The sequence below is a fragment of the Octodon degus genome, unplaced genomic scaffold (assembly GCF_000260255.1).
Source record: "Octodon degus isolate 3935 unplaced genomic scaffold, OctDeg1.0 scaffold00163, whole genome shotgun sequence".
Lineage (NCBI taxonomy): Eukaryota > Metazoa > Chordata > Mammalia > Rodentia > Octodontidae > Octodon > Octodon degus.
In genome coordinates, this window is record NW_004524739.1 from 409,511 (window position 1) to 434,363 (window position 24,853).

At 52.4% G+C, this 24,853-nt stretch overlaps 2 protein-coding genes across 5 annotated transcripts in view; one reads left to right on the top strand and one right to left on the bottom strand.

Moving 5' to 3' along the window:
- Positions 1 to 210, bottom strand: part of LOC105743746 (dynein light chain Tctex-type 1-like) — a 3,259-nt gene extending 3,049 nt beyond the window's left edge. The window contains exon 1 of the mRNA XM_023702967.1: positions 1 to 210. Coding sequence (XP_023558735.1) covers positions 1 to 193 — 193 coding nt within the window. The 5' untranslated portion in view covers positions 194 to 210.
- The window catches only part of Rps6ka1 (ribosomal protein S6 kinase A1), a 42,985-nt gene that overhangs the window by 3,302 nt on the left and 14,830 nt on the right, over positions 1 to 24,853 (top strand). Inside the window, exons 2-18 of one of the 4 annotated variants that reach the window (XM_023702995.1) lie at positions 2,397 to 2,441; positions 3,131 to 3,306; positions 10,546 to 10,662; positions 10,913 to 10,994; positions 13,369 to 13,449; positions 13,638 to 13,717; positions 15,118 to 15,224; positions 16,296 to 16,333; positions 16,673 to 16,815; positions 17,229 to 17,299; positions 17,608 to 17,696; positions 18,644 to 18,708; positions 18,929 to 19,031; positions 20,322 to 20,452; positions 21,856 to 21,981; positions 22,179 to 22,268; positions 22,596 to 22,754. In XM_023702995.1, coding sequence (XP_023558763.1) covers positions 10,964 to 10,994; positions 13,369 to 13,449; positions 13,638 to 13,717; positions 15,118 to 15,224; positions 16,296 to 16,333; positions 16,673 to 16,815; positions 17,229 to 17,299; positions 17,608 to 17,696; positions 18,644 to 18,708; positions 18,929 to 19,031; positions 20,322 to 20,452; positions 21,856 to 21,981; positions 22,179 to 22,268; positions 22,596 to 22,754 — 1,314 coding nt within the window. In that variant the 5' untranslated portion in view covers positions 2,397 to 2,441; positions 3,131 to 3,306; positions 10,546 to 10,662; positions 10,913 to 10,963. Of the gene's footprint in view, positions 1 to 2,396; positions 2,442 to 3,130; positions 3,307 to 7,557; positions 7,677 to 9,477; positions 9,737 to 10,545; positions 10,663 to 10,912; positions 10,995 to 13,368; positions 13,450 to 13,637; positions 13,718 to 15,117; positions 15,225 to 16,295; positions 16,334 to 16,672; positions 16,816 to 17,228; positions 17,300 to 17,607; positions 17,697 to 18,643; positions 18,709 to 18,928; positions 19,032 to 20,321; positions 20,453 to 21,855; positions 21,982 to 22,178; positions 22,269 to 22,595; positions 22,755 to 24,853 lie in introns of those variants that run through there. The other 3 variants (XM_004642845.3, XM_012517303.2, XM_004642844.2) reach the window with 3 other exon arrangements.

Here is a 24,853-nt window from a genome sequence, read left to right on the forward strand (position 1 = left end):
CGATGTACTTAAATGGCTTCCCCAGCTTGGTGAGCTGGCTTAGAGTCTGCTCCACTACGTTGGTGGTCCACTGATTGACTTTGCTGTGCTGGTAAGCGTTGCCACCGATGGCGCTCTCTATGGCCTCTTTTACAATGTTGCTCACTTCATCAACAACAAAAGCAGTCTCCTCCGAGCCCTGGTAGTCTTCCATCTTTGCTCCCGCAAGTCGCCTCTCCCATCAACTTCTTAAATAGAGATCCTATCCCTCATTTTCAGATGGGACAGCTGAACCTCAAACTGTCACAGCTAGGATCAGAACCCAGAGTTCTTGCTGTCTCCAAGTGGGGAAGGTCCTGTGAGGGAAAGAGCGGGGTTCAAAATGGCCCAGGTGGCAGGTACTCTAAGTAGCACCGGATATTGGCAAACTCTTCATCCCACAAGGCCCCTGTCCAGCCTTTGCTGAGGGCTGGCAGTGCCTTGGCACCTGGCCCCAGCCTCCAGCCGTGCACAGGGCTGCCAGAGTTGGACTCAGAACTCAGCTCCTGGGGCTGCTTCCTGCCTGCGGGGCCCATGCTGTCTTTCTCCATCTGCTGTCCAACTTCTCCTGATGCTGCCCTGGTTCCCTGTTCCAAGATAGAGCGGCTTGGCTAACAAGAAGGATGCCTGTTGGAAACCATCTCTGATCGTGCTGGAAAGAGTTGGTGGTCTGGGCAGCTGTCCTCACAAGTATGAATCTCCATCCTCTACAAGGCCAAAGGGCTTTCCCAATATTGGCTTGTTCGTTCATTCATTTGTTCTTTCTTTTGTGCCAGGAACTGAACTCAGGCCCTCACACTTACCAGGCAGGTGCTGCGTCTCTGAGCTAAAATCTCAGCCCTCTTTTTTTTCTTTTGGAGACAGGTTCTCACTATTTAGTCAGAGTAGGGACAGCCCCCATGTTCCCTGGTCAACTTGTCCCTTCTCCCCAGGCTACTAAGATGCTGTGTTTTTTTGCTTTTTGTTTTTTTGGGGGGAAGTGCTGGAGACTAAACCCAAGTTCTTATACATGCTAGGCAAGTGCTTCACCACTGAGCTCTACCCCCAGCCCTTCCAGGTTGCTGAGCAATGACAGTGTGTCTGTATGTGTGTATAGAGGGGCCTGTGGTACACTTGGCCCCTGGGGGGATTAGGGGCATTAAAGGGGCTCAGGGGACAGGAAGGATGTCCTGGGAGCGGCAGTGGGAAGCTGCTCTAGGAGCAGGGAGATTATGTAATAGGCAGAGCACAGCTGTGCCTGCTGCTGCCAAGCAAGACCACAGCTGCCCTATGGACTCAGCTCCTGGCTCCAAAGTCCTGGCCTGCCCTAGGTTGGGTCTTTCTAGGCATTGGGACCCTCTAGTGTACCACACTCTGTCTGAACACAGAGGGCTGAGGACAGCTGCTTCAGGGCCGAGCAGGGCAGGTCATTTCACATCACTCAGCAAATGGCTGGCTTTGGTACACCTTAGGGTATACAGTTCCCACCTGAGCCGAAATCTGGACAAAACAGGACTGCTCCAGGGTGGGCTATAGCGCCAGTGTCACCCTGCACAGAGCGCCCCGTAGCTATTCTGCAGCAGACCCTTATGAGCACCTTCTGGATTTTGGATCAAATTTTAAATCTCTTCAGTTGTACATCACTAGCCCCACGGAGTCTCAGTTTCCTTCTCTGTCAGCAGTGCCTGGGCCAGCCTCCTGGAACTGTCATAAGGATTAAATGGTGCCACAGGTGTGAGGCACCAAGCCCAGCCTGGCATGCAACAGGGGGTCAGAAGAGCAGCTGTTAGCACCAAGCCCTCTTCTCTGCCCTCCTGGGACTCCCCACTTATTAGGAAGGGAAGTCTGTGTGTAAATAGACTCTGCAGGGTAACGAGTGATACAGTGATGGAATGCAGGGCCACTGTGATGGAGCTGTCACTCTGCCTGATGGAGAGCAGAAAGGTTCCAGAGTAGTGCAAGGCCAAGGGTGGCTACCATCTCTGGGCTGAATGCTTGCCTAGACTTTGTCTTCTTCCATACCTGCAATAGTTCTGGGAGGTCAGGGTCACTTTCCACATGTTACAGATCAAGAAGCCGAGGCCTCTCCCAGTTGGTTGGGTTGCACAAGCTTGCACAACCTGTCCTGGCAGAGCTGGGGGTCACACCAACCCTTCCTTCTCATTGGGAAGAGGTAATATTTGAGCTGAGTCTTCAAAGATGAGGTGTGTGCTAGGCAGAGCACAGGAGGCAGGGAGTGCTGGCCCCCGGGGGTGTTCTATCTGGGTTTTGAGGGGCTATTGCCAGAGGGCTTGGTTCCTTTCACTCACCATGAAAGCAGAGGTGGAGGGGACCATCCCAGAGTACATCTTTCAGCAAAGAAATTCTCAGTACTCTACAATCTCTCTTTTCTTTTCCAGAATGGACAGGCCTCAGGGGAAGAAGCTGGACTTCAGCCATCCAAGGTGAGGACCAGGGTGGGTACCTTGTGTTGGGTTGGAGATGCTGTGCTCTTCATATGGCCTAGACATGAGGGCCTTGGCTTCTCGTCCCACTGTCCAGCTCGGCCTTGTTTATCTCATCCCAACTGATCCTGCTGGCAATGCTGGGCATGAAACTCGCTTACCCCAGCCTTCCTATTTCATACATGAGAGGAATGCAGCCTGGAAAGGGCCAAGAGTGCGATTAGAGCTCTGTCACCTGGGCCTCGGTTTATTTACTCCTTAAGTTTGGGTTGCTCTAGGATGAGGGCCTAAGGGCTAATTGGGGGCTCCTACCTATTGGGTCCATGTCTTCAGCTTCCCTCGGGCTCCTTACTACAGCCCCTCAGGCCCTATTTTTGGTTTTATGTGTTACCAAAAGTTCCAGAGGCTAGGTGACAGTTGTGTGATCTTGGGTGGGTTGCTTGTCCTACCCCGGCCTCTTCATCTATGTATCGGCAAAGACTACACCCAACTCACAGGTAGCTGTGAGTTCTGGGAGATGCTGGCTGTGGTGGGACATTAGACCCTCAATGGGCAAGAGCTAAGCATGGGCTTGGGTTCAAGTCCCGGTTGTATCCTCCCTACTCAAGCATTTTTTCTAGAAGCTCGTCTCTCTTCTGAGTCTCAGTGTCCTTGTCTAAAAGTTGGGGGGAAATGTGCTTTTCCCACAGGAGTTGTGAAGGGCAAGTGAAGTTGTAACTACTTGGCGCATAGTAGCTCCAGCCTCAACAGCACACATGCTCAGGGACATTGCTCAACTCCACTTCCTGCCTGTGTCCCCACCTTCCAGGTCTGGGTTGCCTGAGCAGCACAGCTGCTCTACGCTTGACCTTTGAGATGGAGTCAGGTTGGTCCTGATGTTTACCTTGACTCACCTTTCTAAGATAAGGTAGCTGAGTTGGGCGGGGTGCAGCGTGGTGAGAAAAGTAGGCTCCCACTTCCTCCACTCTTGGTTACTGTGGCAGCAGCGCTGTCAGAGGCTAATAAGCAGTGTGGCCTGGGCTCTTGCTTTCTCCTTTCTATAGAGTAAGCATCTCTAGTTGCCTATAATAAAATGAAGAGATTTTAGGTCCCAATGGAGAACCACATGCTCAGATCTTAGGGCAGTGGTTCTAGGGTTCACCTGAATATACAACTTTTAGGGAGTTGGTGGTGAATACAGCTTTGAACCTCAAGAGTGAACGGGGCTGACTGGGGACAGGGCAGGAGCTTGTTCAACCAGGTAACCTGCCTTGGCTTCCCAGCCTAACTCCTGTCCTGAAACAGCAGATCCTGGGTGGGGAGGAAGATGAGGCTGGAGACGCAGACAGTGAGAATCTTAAATGCCGCATTAAGAGAAAGAGTTTAACCCCTGCCCGGTGCCACACCAGCTTTCCATTTAGTTCTCACTGTGCCCTTGAATGTAGACTGTTAACTAGCCACATTTTACAGATGAGGAAACTGGGGCCCAGTGTTGCAGAGCTGGTGGCAATAGAGTCACGTCTAGCTTGACCATGAAGTCCACATTTCCTCTAGGCTAGGGAATCCAGAGCACTGAAGAGGACAAGCACTGTGTCTGTGTCCCCAGGTACTACAAGTCCTGAGCACCTGCTGGTCCATCGCTTGCTCCAGCCTACTTCTGGGTTTAACACACCAGGGGGCGCTCAATCTGTGGGCCCCCTGTGTGAATGAATGAGCTGGCAGTGGCCAGTTCCTCCTTCGTGGAGCATTGGTGCGTCATGTTGTGGCACTGGGAGACCGAAAGGCCAAGTCAGCGTCTCCCTGCCTTTGGGGGCAACTAGTCCTGAAGGGAGGATGGGAACCTTGTGCTGTGTGGTCGGCACAAGGCTAGGGAAAGAGCACATCCATGGGCACATAGGACCTCCACTCTGTGCTGGGCCTCCTGTTGGGCAGAGATGTACCACTTTCCAGGTGCCCCCATTTCTCATGGTGATTAGGTGAGAGGAACACATCCCAGCCCCAGCTGGAGACATCTGAGCTTGGGGCTTAGCCAGGGTGAGCCAGACATCACTGACATATGTGGCAGAGGAAGAAGAGCTGGGTGAATTTAAAAAATGCTAATGATGGAGCTAAGTGAGAAGACCCTGGGCTAAATCTCCAGTACCAAAAAGAGAGGGAGAGGAGGACGTGGGGATGGAAGGAGGAAAGGGAGAGAGAGAGAGAGAGGGAGAGAAAGAGAAGAGGGATGGGAAGGGAGCAAGCAGAATAGAGCTTATCTCTCAGGGTCACTTGGGAGAGAGAATAGGACGTGTATAAATTAAAATATCCTAAAAGTTTTGGTACAGGGTTTGTTGTGTGCTGGTGTAATAATGCTTCTTAGCTTAATCATTTTAGCAGAAGGAAGGATGTGGGTTTCAGGAGTGATAGTGTACATAGCCAGTGCAGGGTGAGAGCTTCCCGGGGCCGTCAGCACCTGGCACACCTGGTCTCCTCAGGCACCCTGGGGCTTCCTTCCTCCCTTCCTAGGAGCAGACCGGGCACCCTAGGCCCCTTGCCCTGGCTGTCTCCGGAGCTGGACCCCTTTGAAGCGCCTGCCGGTCTATTTTGAGAGCTGAGCGTTTCCCCACTACCCTCCTCTCTTCCTGTTTATGAAATACTGATCCTCCCGGATTCCTCATGCTCCCCTGGCCAAAGCTGAGCCAGGATGTGACTGTGGACTTCAGGGAGCCTCAGGTGTGGGGAGGAATTTCCCGTGGGCTGGCCAGCCCACCTGTCTACCCCTGGGACTCACGCCTGGGCTCTGTCCCATCAGCTGCCTAGGAGGGACCCTGTGGCAGAAATACTGTCCAACTAAACAGAGAGAAATGCTGTTTACAATGTCTCTTTGTCTCCGTAGCCTGTTTTTATTTCCAGAAACAACCTTCTGAGGGTGGAGTGTGTAGTTTGAACCTTTATGCACCTTTATGGGAGAAGTCAGTCCGTAGCTTCCCAGCCTATGCTCAGAACCTGAAGCCCCTCACTCAGGCTCATATTTCTCCATCTGGGCCTTTCTCTCTTGGGCCTGTTCTCCACCTTTCTGCCTGGCCAATACCTGTTCATCGTGGGGACCCATCTAGACTGTCTCCTTTCCTAAGGTGCTGTATTACCTCATCCATGACTTATGGCCACCATTTCTGGAACAGCTGTGGCTGGCACCTTGTGTGTCAGAAGAAAGTTGTATTTTATTATTGGATTGGTCTCTCTCTCTCTCTCTCTCTCTCTCTCTCTCTCTCTCTCTCTCTCATATCAATTCATCATGCTTGGGGACCAAACTCAAGGGCATGCTACCACTGAATTACATCTCCAGACCTTTTTATTTATTTATTTTTCCAGATCTTTTTAAATTTTACTTTGAAATAGTTACCTAGGGGCTGGTGAGATGGCTCAGTGGTCTAAAGCACCTACTTAGAACAAGCTTAGCAAAGCACAGGGACCGCAGTTCAATCCCCCAGCACCACATGCCAGCCAGCCCCGCCCCCTGGTGGGCTGAGCTGGCCACACACACAAATAAATAAATTAAAAAATAAATAAATAAATAAATAAAAAATAATATATTTAAAAAAAAAAAAGAAAAGAAATAGTTACCTAGGCTGGGATTGAACTTTTGATCCTTCTGCCTTAGCCTCCTGGGACAGGTATTTCTATTAGATCTGCTTGAGGACAAGGCCAGGGTCTGCCTTAACACCTGTGCTTCTTAGTGTCTGGCTCTTGTCTGGGCAGAAGCAGGCAGTGTGTGTGTGTTTACAATCAGTGATGTCCAAAGAGGGAGCCCAGTGCTAGTGTTTTGCTTGCAGGGAGGCCTTGCAGGGAAGGCAGTGGGGAAATGCTTAAAAGTGTAGGCTTAAGCCTATGGAGATAGTCAGACTTTGATTTTCATTTTAGCAATCCCCCTTGAACAAGTCATTTTTCACTGAGTCTTTTTCTCATCTCTGAAATGGGATGAAGATACCTCCTTTGGAGCTGTTATGCAGGCTCCTCACCCTAACTGGGGGATGGGCTGTCATTGTTCAGTAGGGCCAGGGACCTGCAGGTGGGCTTGACTACAGCTGGCAGAGGGAGGCCTAGGGTAGGGACCCTTGGAGCTGGGGATCAGGCTATGGGCTGGACCTCTCTCCTAGCTCCTGTGTGGGAGGAAGTAAGTTCTTAAAGAGGAAGTATCTATGCAGGGTGACAGGGCAGGCACCCAGGAATGGGGACTTAAGGGTGTCTACCCCCTCCCACCACCAAAGGCCTCAGACCCACACACAGTCTTCAACAAAGACTCTTTCCTTCCTCTGGCCCCTTCTGCTACCCTGATGGCACAAAGGTTCTTTCCCTGCTTTGGGGGACTAGGCATTTGGACAGTGTACTAGCTCTGGCACTGGACCAGAGGACTTTGAGCTGCCAGTGAGCCTGAGGAAGCAACAAGAGGCCTTGGTCTCAGCAGGGCATCTTTCACAACCCTGTAGGCTGTCCACCACTGTGTTATCAAGGCTGTGCGAGGGCAGGGAAGGGGAAGTCAGTGCACACGGGGGCGTGTGTTTCTACATTGGGGCTGTCTGTGGAAAGGGTTTCCGATCATCGCTGAGTGTAGCTGTCAGTTCCTGTGGGTGTGTGGTGTGACGACGAGGTGAGACCACAAGGGACAGGGCTAGGCCTCCCCTGTAAGGCCATACCCCTCCTCTTAGACCTCTGTCAGTCCTTGCCAGGATCTTCTGTCCTCATGTCCATTGCAGGGCCTGGACTGGTGGGCTTCTTCAGGACAACAGAGCAGTGGCAGAAACAGGCATGGTGGTGCCAGCTCTATGAGCTGCATTCTAACGGGGGAAAGATTATCCAAACTCTGGGCCAGGGCATTCAGACTGTGTGTGGCCCTGCTTGTGTCTGTTCCAAGTGCCCTTAGGGTCCCTCCCAGTGATGTTTGTGAGTGCTGGCTTTATCTGTGACTCCTATTTCCTTCTTAGTATCGGAAGAGATAGGGAAGGTTGTGCCCTTCAACTGTCCCTGGGTCATGGGCATGGGGTCTACAGGGTCACCTCCTCAGCAGGACAGCCTGACCCATCTTTTGTCCCTCCTCCCTGCCAAGAGGGAAGTGAGAAGGAGGGGGGCCAGGGACCCTGCCTTCTGCACCAAGAAGACTAAAAAAAGCAGAAGTAAGGGAAATAACAGGGCCTTCTGGCCACTGGCTTGAACCCTATCATGCAGACCCCGGCCGATTTCCCCAGGGTTGAGAGAGACTTGGTCTCCTGTCCCAGAAAGGTGAGCAGAAGGATGGCCTGCATGCAGCAGTGTCTGTCAGTGTGACTGTGAGCAAGGAATAGGTTTGGGGGGTGGCTTTGTCCCCTGGGGTTTCTCAGTAGCTGCATCTGTCCCCAGGGAGTGTTTTTAGACAGAGGCAAATAGACATGGTAGAGATGTAGATCTCGGGGGTGTAGGTAGGGATTGCCCCGTTCAGCCTTGTCCGCCTCAGTCCTCCTCTGAGCCAGGCTTTCTCCCACTAGAAAGTGGACGGTTGGGGGAGCCCGATTAGCTGACAAGTTTGGGTTGTTTTTTTTTTTGGTGGGGGGTGTATTGCACCACTCCCCATCCTTCAGGGAGAGTCCTTTGAAAGAGGGGAAGCCCCAGACTGACCCTGGGAGTCAGAGGATGGGCTTGGGTGGGCAGGAAGCAGCTCTGGCTGGTGGACCTGCCCACCTTTTTCTGGCACTTGAGGCTGCTGACTCCAGGTCAGGTGGGCACCAGAGGAAGAATTTGGATGCAAGCTGGCTCTGCCTCTAGTTTGCTCTGAGCTTGCGAGTTGCTGTCGTCTTGGCCTCAGTTTTCAGTTCCTCGAAGGGTTAACAGCTTTTTTGAGATAATGGATCGGAGTCAAACCCACCAGATTGCACTCAGGAGCTGGGCCTCTCAGCCAGTGCCTTAGACCCAGGACCCTCAAGCCTTGGCACTGGGGAGAACCCCTAGAGAAATGGAAGACCTTGGAAGTGGGTCTGCTACGGACTGGTTGGCTGTGCCGAGTGCTGAGACCTCACAGGTTGTGTCCCCTCAGCTTCTCCCCACCTTCGGGTACACTAGCAAGAAGCCACAGCTCTGTGCATAATCCACTGGGGTCCCTGCCCTGTGGTGTCTGTCAGTCTGTGTGGGCTTCACTGCTGCTGCTGACTGACAACTGTCCGCCTGTGCCTGTGGTTGGTTGGGTTCTTGTCTCTTGTCTCTGCTCGTCTTCACTAGGGGGTACATGCTGCAAGCTAAGCACCTGTGGATTTTTGGCCCCTTCTGTCTGTGCTTGTTGGGCCCTCATCTATTTCTGGCTGTTGAGTTTGGATCCCCAGATCCAAGTCTGTCTACCTCTGTGTATTAGATGTGCGTTTCCGTACTTCCCTTCCTAATAGGCATGTGTTCCTCTGGCATCTGCCTGTTAGGTGTATGTCTCCACCCATCTCCGCCTGTTGGGTATGTTTTCCTTTCTGTTGCTGTCTGAGGGGTGCAAATCCTTATGTGTGCCTGCCTGCTGGGTATGTGTGACTTCCTGTCCCTGCCTATTAGATGCCTGTCTTTGTCAGTCTCTACCTGTTAGATGTCTGCCTCTGTCTCCTGGGTCTGTCTCTGTCTGTCTGTCTGTCTGTCTGTCTGTCTGTCTGTCTGTCTGTGTCTGTCTGTCTGTCTCTCTCTCTCTCTCTCTCTCTCTCTTTCTCTCTCTCTCTTTCAAAATCTTGCTATGTAGTTCAGGCTGCTCTTGAACTCACTGTGTAGCCCAGGCTGACCAAAACTTATGATCCTCCTGCCTCAGCTTCCTGAGCACTGGGATTCCCAGGCATGTGTCCCTGTGCTGGCTGGCTGGCTCTCTTTATTAACCTACGAGGTTAGGTACTTGCCTCTGCCTGTTGAGTACCTATCTACTCAGAAGTTGGATTGGCATGGAGCTTTCATTTTGCAGACCCACAGGGGGGATGAGTGGAAGGCCAGAAGGCAGCCCTTAGACACTAAGGAGAGGGGAAGAAACAAGAAGGGACCGCGGTGAGGGCGGAGACCTAGAGCTGGGAAACCACAGGCTGTGAGTGATTGGCTGCCCTGGCCTGGGCTCAGCCCCTGCACCCTCACCCTGCACATCCGCCTTGGGCCCGGCCACCTCCGTGGGCAGCCCTGGATGCTGCCTGCCCCTGCCATGTTGCCGCGCTGCTGGGCGGATGGAGCAGGATCCCAAGCCGCCCCGTCTGCGGCTCTGGGCCCTGCTCCCCTGGCTGCCCAGGAGGCAGCGGCCCAGGATTGGCCAGGCCCCTCTGGCTGTCCCTGGCCCTGGCTCTGGCCCCCAGCAGGACTTGGTGAGTGTGCCCGGATGTCTTATCCTGGCCTGGCTACAGACCTTGGAACAGGTGCTGCATAGCCAGTTTGGTCTAAGCTGGCTCTGAGCTCTCCTGACCCTGCTGGATGACTAGATCCTGCCCAAACTTCCTTCCTGGGGAAGCAAGAAGGCATCTCGGGGCTAGTACCGGCCAGTTGTAGAGAGGATATTGGGGTCCTGGAACAGCTAGGGCCTGACAGGAGACTTCTAGAGCCTGGTCTGAGGGAAGTTTGGTTGGTGAGTCACAGAGTCTCTGGGTTGATCATCCATCTGCTCCAGACTGGTATTTGGGGATTGGGGGTGGCGGGGGGAGGGTTTCTTGTGACTTTTAGATCTCAGTGCCCTCCCTTTCTGGCAAGCAGAGAGATCCCCTCCTTTCATCTTGATCAGGAACAAAAGCTCAGCCCTGTCTCTCCATTCTGAGAACAAACCCCACTTCCTATTGTAGCAAAACCAAAATAGCCAAGGGTGTGGGGAGCCCCATAGGGTGGAGATCTGGGGCGGGTCTTTGCGCCTAAACTGGAGCCTGGAGGTAGGCTCAGCCTGGCCATGCCTCAGCAACCCTTGGACCTGACCAGCTCAAGGCAGTGGGAGTGACCAGAAGAGTGCCTTACCCGAGCCAACAGCTTGGTAGTTTGAGGTCCTGTTGGTATTGATGAGCCTGCCAGCAGGCTGCCGTGCTAGGGACGTGTCTGTGGGTCTGACTGTCTGCCCAGAGTGGCTGGGGTGCAGATATGCCCCATGCTGCCCTGGTGCAGTCCCTGTGCCCACCAGCCCTATCCCTGTCAGGATGAGGGCGTCCTCAAGGAGATCTCCATCACTCACCATGTCAAGGCTGGCTCCGAGAAGGCTGATCCATCTCATTTCGAGCTCCTCAAGGTTCTGGGCCAGGGATCCTTCGGCAAAGTGAGTCATGAGCCTTCATCTGGGAAGGCAGCACCTGTCCCATCAGAGGCAGGGGCTAAGGGTCACCTTGGGTCCCAAAGGATGGATCATAGTGTAAGGGTAGCAGTGGGTACCCAGGGAAAGCAAAGACCCACTTGGCAATCAGGGAAGGGAAGCCAGGAGTCAGCATGGGGCCTGGAGGATGGGAGCCAGCAGGCTCAGTCCCCTCTCAGCTTCTTCCTGTGTCCTGACACCCACTCCAACTTCTTAGGTCTTCCTGGTACGCAAAGTCACCCGGCCTGACAACGGACACCTATATGCTATGAAAGTGCTAAAGAAGGCAACCCTGAAAGGTGAGTGGGGGCTGACAGCCCAGGCAGGGCCCAGAGAGGAGGGAGGCAGCTCCCTTTTCAGGAGCACCTAGCCTGAGGGTGGGGAAACAAGCCGGCTCTCAGCCACCCTACCCCACCTCCAATACTTTGTCAGTGATGGTGGCTGATGGAAGGACTGCTGAGTGCAGTGTGCTTGTGGTAGAATGAAGGACCGTCATGCATCAAGTTGGGCAGGCAAAGGCGTCTGTCAACACAGTTGCTTTGTGATGCTGGAAGACTCCAAGGGTGATCTCCTTGACCTCCAGCTCAGGGTAAAGAACCTGAGAAAAGATGGGAAGCTCAGAGGACAGCTAGGCCCATAAGAGAGCGCTGAAGCCTAACCACTGGACCACCAGGGAAGGTTAGGCCCATAAGAAAGGGGGACTCAAAGCAGGGCCATGGGGATGATTGCAGAGAGGTTCAGTTGGGAATCCAAGCCCAAGTCTAGAATTCTGGGAAATCACAGAGGGCCTGAGAATGGCTGGCAGGGGGTGCTGGTTCAGATGTGGGCTCTTTGACCTGGGAGCCAGGGTCACTACTGACTGGGTGGAATCTGAGCCAAGCCCTGGTGGGGGTTGTGGGAAGAAGAGAGGGGTCAACCTGATGGTCATTATGGGTCCTCTGGCCCATTCTGTGGCATTACAGGAACTTTGGTGTGCCCGGCAGTGGGAATCGTTGCACAGGAAGGGGGGGTGGGTGCCACACAGGTGATGACAGATGGAAAGACCCAGTCTCTGCTGTGAAGAGCTCACAGGCTGAATGGGGGCAGCTGACTAGGCCTTGGCAGTGCAGTGCAGTGGTGCTGTGACCCATTTGTGGGGATATCTGAGACCAAGGAGTCCAGAGGATTGGGTGTGGCTTGTAGGGCAGATTGTGGGGCCAGGGGGACACCTAAGGAAGAGCCATGTGAGCTGTGCCTTGAGGGATGAGTTAGACCAAGATAGCAGAGGAAGGGTAACTGGGAAGGCGGAATTGTTTGCCAGAGGTGCCTTAGAGATGTGGGGTGTGTTTGGGAAGCTGGCTGGGTAGCTATTGCAGCTTGGTCTCTGCTTCATCTCACCAGCAAACCTACTAGTGGTCAAAATTACCTTTTTAATCTTTATTTATTTATTTATTTTGTGGCAGAACTGGGGATTGAACTCGGGCCCTTGCGCTTGCCAGAGAAGCGCTTATTCCACTGATCTATCTCCCCAGCCCCTACCTTTTTAATCTTAAAAAGAAAAAATATAGGTTAGGCATGGTCACATATCCCTGTAATCCCAGGCTACTTGTGAGGCTGAGGCAGAATTGTAGGTTCAAAGTCAACGTAAATAATTTAGTAAGACCTGCCTCAAAACATTTCTTAAGTTATTTATTTGGAACAGGGTTTTACTATGCAGCTCAGACTCATAGTGATCCTCCTATCTCAGCCTTCCCAGTGCTGGGATTGCAGGTGTGCGCCACCACATGCAGTTTCAGTGGCCGTTACCACACACCCGGGGTTCTGGGGCTTTCATGGCATGGAGTACTGGGGACTAAACTCAGGACTTTATGCTTGCAAGGCAGGTGCTTAGACTGTTGAGCTATCTCCCTATCCCCTGACTCAAAATTAAAAAATATATATATATATATTTTTCTTAAATTTAAAAGAAAAACTTAGGCCGGGTAGTCAGCTCAGTGGCATAAGTGCCTGCCTGGCATGTGCATGGTCCCAAGTTCAATACTCAGTACCGCAAAAAAAAAAAAAAAAGAAAAAAAGAAAGAAAGAAAAAGAAAAAAGATAAAAGAAAAAGTTGCTGGGCATGGTAGCGCAGGCCTATAATCCCAGCACTCAGGAGGCCAAACCAGGAAGATCACTGAGTTCAGGGCCAGCCTGCACTACATAGTAACGCCTTGACTCAAAGAAAATAAAAGAAAAAATAAGAACTTGAGGGCTGTCCAACCAGACCCATAAATCAGAATTGTAGGCTTAGGGAATCTGCCTTTCAAGCTAGCACCAGGCAACTATTCTCAGCAGCTCCCAGATTAGAAATTTATAAACTACATAAAGTGAGGGCTGGTTAAAGGGTGTGTGGGTGTGGGGGTGTGTGTGTGTTCAGAAGCAAAGTCTAGGGATCTCAGAAATGGGCCCACAGGGGCTGGGGAGATAGCTCTGAGGTCTAAGCACCTGCCTGGCAAGCACAGGACTCGGGGGTTCAATCCCTGGTATCGTGTGCTGTGCCAGAGCAACCTGGGATGGAGGGAAACAGGACTGATGAGGGAGCCTTGGCAGTCAAGCCTGGAGGAGCAAGCAGAAAAAGGAGCCCTTAGTTGGGGCTGGCAGAGTGGCTGTGCTGGGTGCCTGTTCTCTTCGTGACTTCCTTTCTTCTCTTGCCAGTACGTGATCGTGTTCGGACCAAGATGGAGAGAGACATTCTGGCTGATGTAAACCACCCATTTGTGGTGAAGCTGCACTACGGTGAGACCTCAGACCCTACCCGGGCTCCCATTCCTCCTCCTCTGCATTCATCATTGCCTGTGGCCTGCTGCCTTCCCTGTCTTCCCTGTACCTTGTCCCACATCCCGCCTAGCAGGCCGAACAAGCCAAGACCAGAGAGGGAAGTCATAAGACCCAGCTGACTCCCATGGTCTGTCCCTTCTCTCCAGCCTTTCAGACTGAGGGCAAGCTCTATCTCATTCTGGACTTCCTGCGCGGTGGGGATCTCTTCACGCGGCTCTCAAAAGAGGTGAGCTGTCACCCCCTGCCAGAGGGCCTGAGGATGGAAGAGCTGGGGCCACAGTGAGGCCTCCCCATCCCAGACCCTTGCAAGGAACATGTCCAGTGTGGTCTGGGCTTGGAAACTGCCTACCAGTCCCTCTCAGAAACTGTCATCCATCCTGGGACAGAAGCCACATCTGGCAAAGCCTCTCAGAGTTTCTCTCAAATGGCTTGAGAGGCCAGACATGATGACACACCCCTGTACTCCCAGCACTTGGGAGGCTGAGGCAGGAGGATCACTAGGAGTTCAAGGCCAGCCTGAACTGCATAGTGAAAACCTGTTTCAAAAAGAAAAAAAAAAAAAAAAAAGCCTGATGATGAATAGGCCTTGAATCTGATGCCACCCTGATCTGAGGGAGCTAAAGATACCTCTCACCTCTCCACCTTCATATTCTTTTAGGGCTGCATTGGCCAGGACCATAAGTATCAGGGAAAAACTTAAAGCCACTCCAAAAGCCGGATAGAGACTTAGGCATTCTTGTCTCGTATTATCCAAAAGGATTTTGAATTGATGTAAAATGAGCCAAAGACAAAAAAAAAAGGACTATCAGTTTGCTCAACCTTTACAGAGAACCAAAAGTTTAATTTTTAAGATGTTACTTTAAGGGGCTGGGGAGATAGCTCAGTAGAATAAGTGCTTGCCTGGCAAGTACAAGGGCCTGAGTTCAATCCCCGGTTCTGCAAAAAAAAAAAAAAGATGTGACTTTAATGTTTGAATAGATAAACACATTTACATGATTCAAAAGAAAAGCACTCATCAAGAAGTCTTCTTCCTGGGGCCGGGGAGATGGCTCAGTGGAATAAGCACTTGCCTGGCAAGCGAAAAGACCTGAGTTCAATTCCTGGTTCCACCAAAAAAAAAAAAAGGTCTTCTTCCAGCCCCCACCCCCACTGGTAAACATTGTCATTGGTTTCTTGTTTAACCTTCTCATGTTCCTTTTGCCAAGGAATCCAGTTCGTGTTCTAAATCCCTGCCCCCATTTTCTCACTTAAAAGGGACCATTCTGTGTACACTGTTTGGTACCCTTTTCAAGATAGCATATCTTAGAAATTCTTCTGTACCAGAATATGGAGAAACTTTGTTCCAGTTTAGAGCTATACAGCCCTCCACCAGGCAGAGTGAGGTGATTTACTCTAGGCCTCTAGTCCTGTTTTAGCCTTCTGCTACTTCCTAAGGATGCCACAATGAGTGATTTGTATATTAGCCATTTCGTACTTTAAGCCCCTTTAGAAAGAGAAGGGTGTATGTGGCACTGGGGATGTCCCTGGGGTGGACGCTAAGCACCAGGAAATCCCTAGCTGCCCAGGGTCCAGTGCTTGAGGAGGAGGAGGAGGTCTCAAAGCTAAAGCCCTGGCTGCCTGTTGCAGGTTATGTTCACTGAAGAAGATGTAAAGTTTTACTTGGCTGAGCTGGCTCTGGGCCTGGACCACCTGCACAGCCTGGGCATCATTTACAGAGACCTCAAGCCTGAGAAGTGAGTGCAACCCCACCCTGCCATCACCTCCACAGGGGGTGCAGAGACAGCCCTTGGGGCCTCTACCAAAACCCATGCCCTCCTGAGATGGTAGGGCTGTCCCCAAGAACATTCCCCTTTCTTGGCCTATCTGGAGAGTGGTTGAGTGAAATGGGGTGGAGACCACAGCAGGCTCACCTTCAGGGGTGCTTGATCCCCAGTACTGCCATGGCCAAGGTTCAGCTGCCTTCCAGGCAGGTGTTGCCCTCCCTTTTTGCTCATCAGATGTAACATATGAGATGCTGCCATTAAAGATCTTTCCTTGATAGGGTCCTCTCTAGAATCTTCCTTAATCTCTAAATATCTTAATTTTGGGCTGGAGAGATAGCTCAGTAGAATAAGCGCTTGCCTGGGAAGAGCAGGGTCCTGAGTTCAATCCCAGGTACCACAAAAAAAAAAAAAAAAAAAAAAAAAACTTAGTTTTTTGTAGTATCCTAAAACCTAAGTCATCCCGGTGATAAGTAGGGGCCATGGATAAATAGTGAGGTGGAAAGGGATCTGGATTGAGAGTTAGGAACACCTCAAGTAGGCTGTGGGGTACGTGTCGGCTACGGGGGGGGGGGGGGGGAATAGGGTTGAGGGAGATCATTTGAGACCAAGAATCCAAAGTCAGCCTAAGCAGCATAGTAAGGCCCTAACTTGGGAGAAAAAAAAAAACATTATCAAAAGACAAGCACACCACCAGGCATGATGGTACACACCTGCAATCCCAGCACTCAGGAGGCTGAGGCAGGAAGATCATGGTGATTTTAAAGCCCACATGAACTGTGTAACCTTCCTGAGCCTTAGTTTCCCCATTAGTATAATGAGGACGTAAAGAACCTCTCTCACACAGTTGTTGCAAGCATTAACAGGAAAGGTTGACAGCACACCTGCCTGGTGCTGCCCAGTCGGGCTCTAGCGTCTGTTCATCAGATCGAAATGGGCAGGGCAGCTGCTCTGAGCAGGCCCAAGGCCCACCACCCAATGGTCCCACCAGAACCCACCCAGCGCCTGCTTCTGAGGGGCCCTGACTTCGTTTCTCTGTTCCAGCATCCTTCTGGATGAGGAGGGCCACATCAAACTGACTGGTGAGTGGAGGGCACTCACCCTCTTGGACCCTCAAAGGGACACAGGTGGCTCCTGATAGCGCTCGGCTAAGTGCTGGGGCCCATTTTTCCTGAGAGTCTATGGCAGTTACTCAAAAGGGATCAAACCTCAGGCCCCAGACTCGGAGCACCCTGGGATGGAATCCCAGCTTCTCACTCAGTGGCTTTGGACAAGATGTGTAACCTCTCCAGGCCTTACTGTCCTCCTGAGTGTCTCAGGAGTGAAGCCTCCAGGCTCCTGGCCAGAGGAAATGAGTATAAACAGTGGCAGGAAGGAAGGCAGGAGTCCTGAAGACATGTCCCCTGTTCTCCTCCCTGCAGACTTTGGCCTAAGCAAGGAGGCCATTGACCATGAGAAGAAGGCCTACTCTTTCTGTGGGACAGTGGAGTACATGGCCCCAGAGGTCGTCAACCGTCAGGGCCACACGCACAGTGCAGACTGGTGGTCCTATGGGGTGCTGATGGTAAGTGCCCAGACAGAAGTAAATGATCCAACCCAAATCTCTAACCTCAGTTTCCCCATCTGACATTGTGGGGGACCTTGGGATTTAGATTTCCAAGATACCACAACACCCTCCCAGCTAAACCGGCCTCACCCTACATGCCTTGGAGGTTTTCCTTGGGAAGACCTCAGTCTTGACCACACCTGAGGCAGCCATAGTGAGCCCCTGTTGCTTTTCCTGCTGGCCTGGGTTAGAAGGGGTGGGGTTGGAGGGCAGGCATAGTCCTTGCTCCAGGTAGATTTGGAGATCCATCAGGCTGGCGGAAATCCTTGGACTAGAGCAGGTGGCCTGGCCCGGCTAGGTAGAAGTAGAGGGTGAGACATTTTTGTCTCTGGAGGCAGGGACAAAGCCTGACCAGACCCTTGTCTTTGCAGTTCGAGATGCTGACAGGCTCCCTGCCCTTCCAGGGGAAGGACCGCAAAGAGACCATGACCCTGATTTTGAAGTAAGCACCAGCCCTGCCCTGGTACCGTGGTGGTCCTTAAGTCCGACCTCAGTTTGGGGGCTAGAGTGTCACCCTGTCCCTGCCTCCGATCCCCCATTAATGAGACTCTCCTCTGGGTTAAATATTATGCTTTCCACAGCCCCCTTTCCACCCGCCTGGGCCTGTGGGAGGGATCCCTGAAGTCTTTGGGAGGTGAGTTAGTGGTTGACTTGTCTGGACCAAGCTGGGAAGGAGGCCTGGACAGAGAGGGAGGGAGCTGGGGTTCTTGGGGTGGGGCTGTGTCTAATGAGACCCTGGGGCTATTTCAGGGCAAAGCTAGGCATGCCCCAGTTTCTGAGCACGGAAGCCCAGAGCCTGCTGCGGGCCCTGTTCAAGCGGAATCCTGCCAACCGGCTCGGTAAGCAGTCCTGGCTCGGGAGGGGACATGACTTCGGAGAGGGGGGTACAGCTGCAGCCTAGGCCACAGGGCCACATCTGGGCCTGAAAGGGGCCCTTGTCCTTTGTGTGGGCAGACAATGCCACTGGCTACCCTGCTTTCTGGCTCCATGTTATGGTGTTAGGAGGGTGGGTGACCTGTGTGTAGGGGGAAGGCAGGAACTGAGTCATCCCCATTCCCTCTGGGGACAAGGACAGAGGCCCCCACACAGCTTCTCTGCCAAGGCTACTGGCCCAAGAGAAGGCTCAGGTTCTAGCTGTGTCAGTCCCCACTGCCTGGCACAGGCAATTCATTCATAAATATTTGTTGAACAAATATGTGCCATCTTTGAACTGCATGACCTGGCTAGGTGACTGTATCTCTCTGAGCCCCAGGTTCCTCTTCTCAGGGGAGCCTCTGAGTCCAAGCAAGCTTATGGGGCTTTGTTGGTGAAGCGAGATCCTGGGAGCATGCCTGGCATGTCCTTGGTGTTCAGTGTACATTAACTTCCTTTGCTCCTGAGTTCCCCTGGACCACAACCAGCTTCATAAGTGTCAGTCTAAGTCCCTGGGGTTGAATAAAGTGAGAGCTCCTCTCATGGTTGAAAAGGACAATAGGCTAAGAGGAGCAGAGAGGGGACCCTCTAGCTCTCAGAACAAGCCCTGCTTTTGTCCTGACTGTAGCCTTGAACAAGTTGCCTAACCTCTCTGGGCCTGCCTTCTTGCATCTACGTATTGGAACTTGATCATGAGACACTCCAGAAAGTGAAAAGTACCAAGTGGGTGGTAGGCTTCAGGGCCGTGGCTAGGTGGATTTGGAGCAGGGTGAGCCCATCCCTGGTGCCAGAGCACTCTGCAGCTACTTGGTAGACCCATGGGTGTCTGGGGTTGGCCCATCCAGGGACAGATGTTTCACTTGGGCTCTTTCAGGGTCAGGTCCTGATGGGGGAGAGGAGATCAAGAGGCATGTCTTCTACTCCACTATTGACTGGAATGTGAGTGCCTGTCCCCAGCAGGGCTTTGACACTGTTGGCCACAGGGAGGGTGGTGGAGGATGACATTGTGCTCTTGGGGTAAGGGCTAACCTCCTGGAAACAAGCATCTATGCTGCTGTGTGCTGGGCGGAGTACCTTGTGATCTTCCTCTGCATGAGGCTGCTGGTGGGCTGGGGGGGGGGGTGGCACAGCAGTGACCAGAGAACCCCCAACCTTGCAGAAGCTGTACCGACGTGAAATCAAGCCTCCCTTCAAGCCAGCTGTGGCTCAGCCCGATGATACCTTCTACTTTGACACTGAGTTCACATCCCGCACTCCCAAGGGTTCGTCCCATGTCTGGTTTGTCTGCCTAGGGCTGCTACATGAGGGAAGCAGGGAGTCAGAACCTTGGGACACTGGTGGCCAGAGAGTCTGACAGGGCTGGCTGTGTGGGTAGATAGGCGGCGTCTGACTCTGTGGGACACTGGCTTTGTCCCTGTCTCATGTTGCCCGACTCTCCCACCCTTGGCTCTGTGGGCCTCTTTGTGTCTGGCTGAGATGGTGAGGTATGTGGGTGGTCAGGGCCATTACAGAAAAGGCAGGACCACTGCCCCGAGCATCTTCCAGCCCACTGGGAAGACAGAATACACTGGGCCTGCACACATGTCAAGGATCAGGTATCTCACTCAGCAAAGTCATGGTGGAAACAATTTGAGAAGCAGAGGTGCCAGCGCCCACAGGTCAGGGACAAGTGTGGGAATTGGCCTCGGCTGCTCTGACCTGGACCTCTGTATGCTGACTGGAACATGGGCACAGCCCGCTCACTCCTGGGAGTACTACAGGAAGCCAGTGGGGACTTCCAGGAGACAGCTGGAGAAACTTAACTCCTAACCAGATATTGGCAGTGGGTTCAGGGTGGGGTGTTAATTCTGAAAGCCCTCTTAGAGGGGTGTGTTTTGCATTAGGGGTTGTTTTTTCACTGTACCTCACTGCTTATGGGGTACTACCCCAAGTAATCAGTCTTACTGTTTCATTTATCTGTCAAGGTCCCTACTATATTCCATGTCTGAAATAACACAGACCTAGGTCCTACCCACATGTAGCTCAGGCTGGCATTGGAAAAAAGGTTCATAGTGGGTAAGGGGCAGAAGACAGTATCAGGTGAAGCTTCTCAGAGGAGACATCAAGTGAGTTGAGCCTGGAAGGGTAGACAAGGAGTGGATTGTCTGGCTGGAGGGAATGGTGTGAGTAATGGCTCAGACACCCTTTAAGGATCTGGAAAATCAGGCATACAGCTGTGCTGCAAGAACCAGGAGAGAGCAAGCTAAGCCCACAGGGACCTCAGTTGCCCCACGAGGCATTGGGTTGTCTGTCCAGGGCAGAGCAGAGTAGTAAAGGGTGGCATAGCAGTAGATTGGCAGTTGGAGCTGTGCCCCTGGCTCCTGTACAGCAGGTGGACCAGGGAGAGTGTATCCAAGCCCCTTGACCTGAGCTTGGCCTGGGCTGGAGGTTAACATGGCAGTCTATAGTTCCCACGCCCAGGACTCCACCACTGCCAGCGGCTGACGCAGGCCATGGGGTCGTGGGCTTTGTGGGGGGCTGCCTTAGGCTCACGTCCTGCTCCGCTCCTACAGATTCCCCAGGTGTTCCTCCCAGCGCTGGCGCCCATCAGCTATTCCGTGGCTTCAGCTTCGTGGCCACTGGCCTGATGGAGGACGATGGCAAACCTCGGGCCACACAGGCACCCCTGCACTCAGTAGTACAGGTGAGGGCGAGCTGGCTGCTGCTTGGTTGTCCCTTTTTACCTAGAAGACCTTAGGCAGAGTGGCTGAGGGTAGGGTCAGAGCAGGCCAGGCCTGGCTCAAATCCTGATGCCAAGGCCCCGCAAGCTCCCTGATCCGCTTTTGCCTCTTGGTGAAACAGTAGCCCTAGGGCCAGCCTGATAGCTGACTAAAGCGCCTTCTTAGGCAGAGTGCAGCAGCTGGGGTTCAATCCCCAGCATGCCAAGCCAGTCCCGCCCCCGGGGCACACTGAGACAGCGATTGAGATTGAGCATGGTAGCACTTGCCTACAATCCCAGCATTTTGGGAGGCTGAAAACAGGAGAATCACTAGGAGTCCGATCTACGTAGTGAAACCCTGTAGACCCTGTCCTAAATACAGGAAAAAAACAAACAAACAGTAGCCCTAAGAATTGGATGACAACATGCTTATACATTTCCTAGCTCAGAGGTGGATAAATGCCAAAGGTATCCAGGTAAAGAAGTGGCTGTCAAGTCCCTGACAAGAGTAGGTGGCAGAGGGCTTGTTTGTCCCTCATTTGTACACTACATTGCTCCGTGAAAAGATCGAAGAGGGAAAATGTACCTAGGTATGGTGGTGAGCCCCCGTAATCCCAGCACTTGGGAAGCTGAGGCAGGAGGACTGCTGTGAGTTCAAGGCTGGCCCAGGCTACATAGTGAGACTGACTCAAAAAAAGAGAGTAACAGTGTAAAACTGGGAGCTCATTGCCTAGGTGAAGATCCTCAAGGTGAAGGGACTTTGGATGAGACACTTTTCTTGCTGGTGTCACCATGTCCTCCCATAAATGGGGGTATTGATAGGAAACCCTGGTGACTTGTGAGGACAGTAGGTGCACACCAAGGCTATCTGCTGGCCACGTGGCCGCCTGATGGAAGGACTCAGCACCTGGCGCACAACATACACCAGGCACCGTGTGAACATTTGCTATTGTTAATGTTGCAGAACTTTGAGATACTTCATGCAGTGAACCTGACAGCCCGGAAAGGGGAGACGGCTCCTCCCAAACAGAAGGATGAGCTGGAGCTCAAATTCAGGCTCCCATGTCCCTCTTAGGCCTGCTTAGGCTTCTCAGAATCACAAACCTCTTCACAGGTCTGTTGTGACTATTGCCCTCCTCCGTCTACCACCCTGATTATGCAAACTGCACTCTACACGGACAGGGAGCCAGCAAGTGCACCCATCAGATAGAGCAGAAAACTGAGGCCCAGAGAGGGATGGGCTCTTGCCTGAAGTCACACAGCCAGCACTATAACCCAGGCCTCCCGCCTTTTTTCTCTGTACCACATCCACTGAGCCCAGGCCCTGGTGCTGGGCACAGCCCCTGGCACTCTGAAGCCAGCATTCAGCCCTACCTCTTGTTCTGCAGCAACTCCATGGGAAGAACCTAGTTTTTAGTGACGGCTACGTGGTAAAGGAGACCATCGGTGTGGGCTCATACTCCGAGTGCAAGCTCTGTGTCCACAAAGCCACCAACATGGAATATGCCGTCAAGGTGGGTCTCCCGACCATGACTCAACCCCTAGCTGAAGGCTGGGGGTGGCTGTGGCGCTGTGCGCTCTGTGGGGAGAATCAAGGCCTGAAGCTCTGTAGAGAAGGGACCAGACCCTAGGCCCAGAGGCATAGGCTCTACGGCAGGAAGGGAGCCTGGAGTCTGTCCCCAGCACTGCCACATGCATCTACCTTCTCTAGGTCATCGACAAAAGCAAGAGGGATCCCTCAGAAGAGATTGAAATTCTTCTGCGGTATGGGCAGCACCCCAACATTATCACACTAAAAGATGTGAGTAGGGATTCTTGAGATTGGGGTAGAGGCTGGGGCACTTGAGTCAAGGGTCTGTGTCCCTCTGGTTTGGCCACATCCCAAGGACTGCCCCCACTGCAGGCTCTAGTATTTTCTGAGAGCTCCTCTGCTCACTGGGGACCAGTGTCAGCACCCCCTTTCTAGGAGAAGAGGAACCCAGATGGGAGAAGGCTCTGCCAGGGTCACTGGGGTGCAGAGCACAACCTGGGCCCAAGGCTTCTGGCATTCTTCTGCATCTGGGGCACTGGTGACTGAGGGCCTAAGCCTGGCGATGGCAAGATGGCCCTGATGCAAGGTCTTGGGCAGGTGTACGATGACGGCAAGCACGTGTACCTGGTGACAGAGCTGATGCGGGGCGGGGAGCTCCTGGACAAGATCCTGCGGCAGAAGTTTTTCTCGGAGCGGGAGGCCAGCTTTGTCCTGCACACCATCGGCAAGACCGTGGAGTATCTGCACTCACAGGGGGTGAGTCTGGATTAGGGCTGGGTAGGACCCGGATGAAGGTCATACTGTTCACAGAATTCAAGGAGCACGGGCTGGGGCAGGAGTGGCAGTCTCCAGCCAGCTGGCAGAGGGGATAGTAGGGACAGGTAGGTGGGTTGTGGGCAGATGGAAGGAAGGCAGGCAGGGGGGAGAGATGAGGCCAAATGGTGGAGAGAAACAAAATTTATTTAGTACCTACTGTGGACCAGGCCTTATGGTTAGGTTGCGTTAGGTAAGCACAGGTGATTTTCACAGTAGCCCTGAGTTAGATACTGCTATTGTTGACCCTACTAGGAAAGGGATCGAGGCTCACAGGGATAAGGTCATTTGCCCAAGGTCACACAGCCAGGGAAGAATGGTCGCAGCATGAGGGTGTTGGGCTGGGAGCTGCAGGGAGGAGCAGATTTTGAATTAGGAATTTGAACTTGGGCTGGTTGCTAAGTCAAAGGAAGTGGATGCTGGAGGAGATGCTGCTAGAAACACAGCGAGTGCTTCAGAAGAGGTGTTGGCTGTTACTGTTACACAGGCGGGTAAGCATTGCATGGCTCTGGCCTAGAGAGGCACGTACACAGCACCTTGTGGTTGTTGGTCTGAGTTTCTCTCTGGGTGAGGTGAAGGTAGAGGTGCTACTCTTGAGGCCGTGTGGGGCTCAGAATGCCAGCTGTGGGATCCAGGCAGCCGCGTCCGTGTCTTGGCCTCTCAGGCCACCTGTGTGTGGTGGGCACGTTCCCTCACCTCTCTGGGCTGCGACTTCATCTGCAGGCTGCACAACTGCGCTGCCTGCCGCGGTGTACTCGAGGGAGGGAGCAAAGCACTTCCTGGGAAGGCATCGCTCAGTGCAGGGGGCGGTGGGCACCACAGAAGTGAGAGCGAGGAAACTGGATCAAAGGAACTCGAGCGACACTGGAGAATAGTGCCAGCCCCTAGCGCATGTGGACGCTCGACCTATAAATGCCTCAAGTTTTGTTTTGTAATTTTGCTGGAGATCAAACCCAGGGCCTTGTTCATCTAAAGCTTGAGTGTTGGGGCCGGGGAGATGGCTCAGTAGAATAAGCGCCTGCCTGGCAAGTGCAAGGGCCTGAGTTCAATCCCAGTTCCCTCAAAAAAAAAAAAAGAATAAAGGGAGAAAAGAATCTCTAAAAATGGGCTGGTGAGATGGCTCAGTGGTCTAAAGCACCTACTTAGAACAAGGTTAGGAAAGCACAGGGACCACGGTTCAATTCCCAGAACCACATGCCAGCCAGCCCCGCCCCCTGGTGGGCTGAGCTGGACACACACACACACACACACACACACACACACACACAACTAAATAAATAAAAAAAATAATATTTAAAGCTTGAGTGCTACCACTGAACTACACTTGTTTCCTACAACTAAAGTATTTTATTTTTTCATTATTATTAGTTTTCTTTGTTGCAGTGCTGGGGATTAAATCCAGGGCTTCATGTGCACTGGGCACTCATTCTACCGCTGAGCTCTGTCTGGAGCCCATAAAGTATTTAAAGGTACAGCTGTGGCTTTGTGTCACCTTAATCATTTGCTGATGACTCTAAAAGGTGGACATTTTTTTTCAGACAGCTACAAAATTAATAATATTTTCTTTCTTTTTTTTTTGTGGCAGAACCAGGGATTGAACTTAGGCCCTTGAGCTTGCCAGGGAGGTGCTTATTCAACTGAGCCATCTCCCCAGCCTCGATAATTATTCCCATGTAAATGCACTAATATTCTCTACTGACCTTTCAAAAATGTTTCCTCTGATTGGTTTATTGAAAAAATCACAGTCCCAACCCCTACATGTTTCTTTTTTTAATTAATTAATTGGTACTGGGTCTTACTATGCAGCTTGGACTCATAGTGGTCCTCCTGTCTCAGCCTCCCCAGCAATGGGATTATAGGTGTGCATCACCAGGCCTGGTTTCGCTGGCCAGCTTGGCTTTGAGATTGGCATGGCATGTTGTACTGGGGATCAAACCGGTCCTTGCACTTGCCAGGTAGGCACTTAGACGGCCAGGCTATCTCCCCAGCCCTACATATTTATTTCATTCAGTAGTTGTACCTAAGTCTCTCTCTCTCTCTCT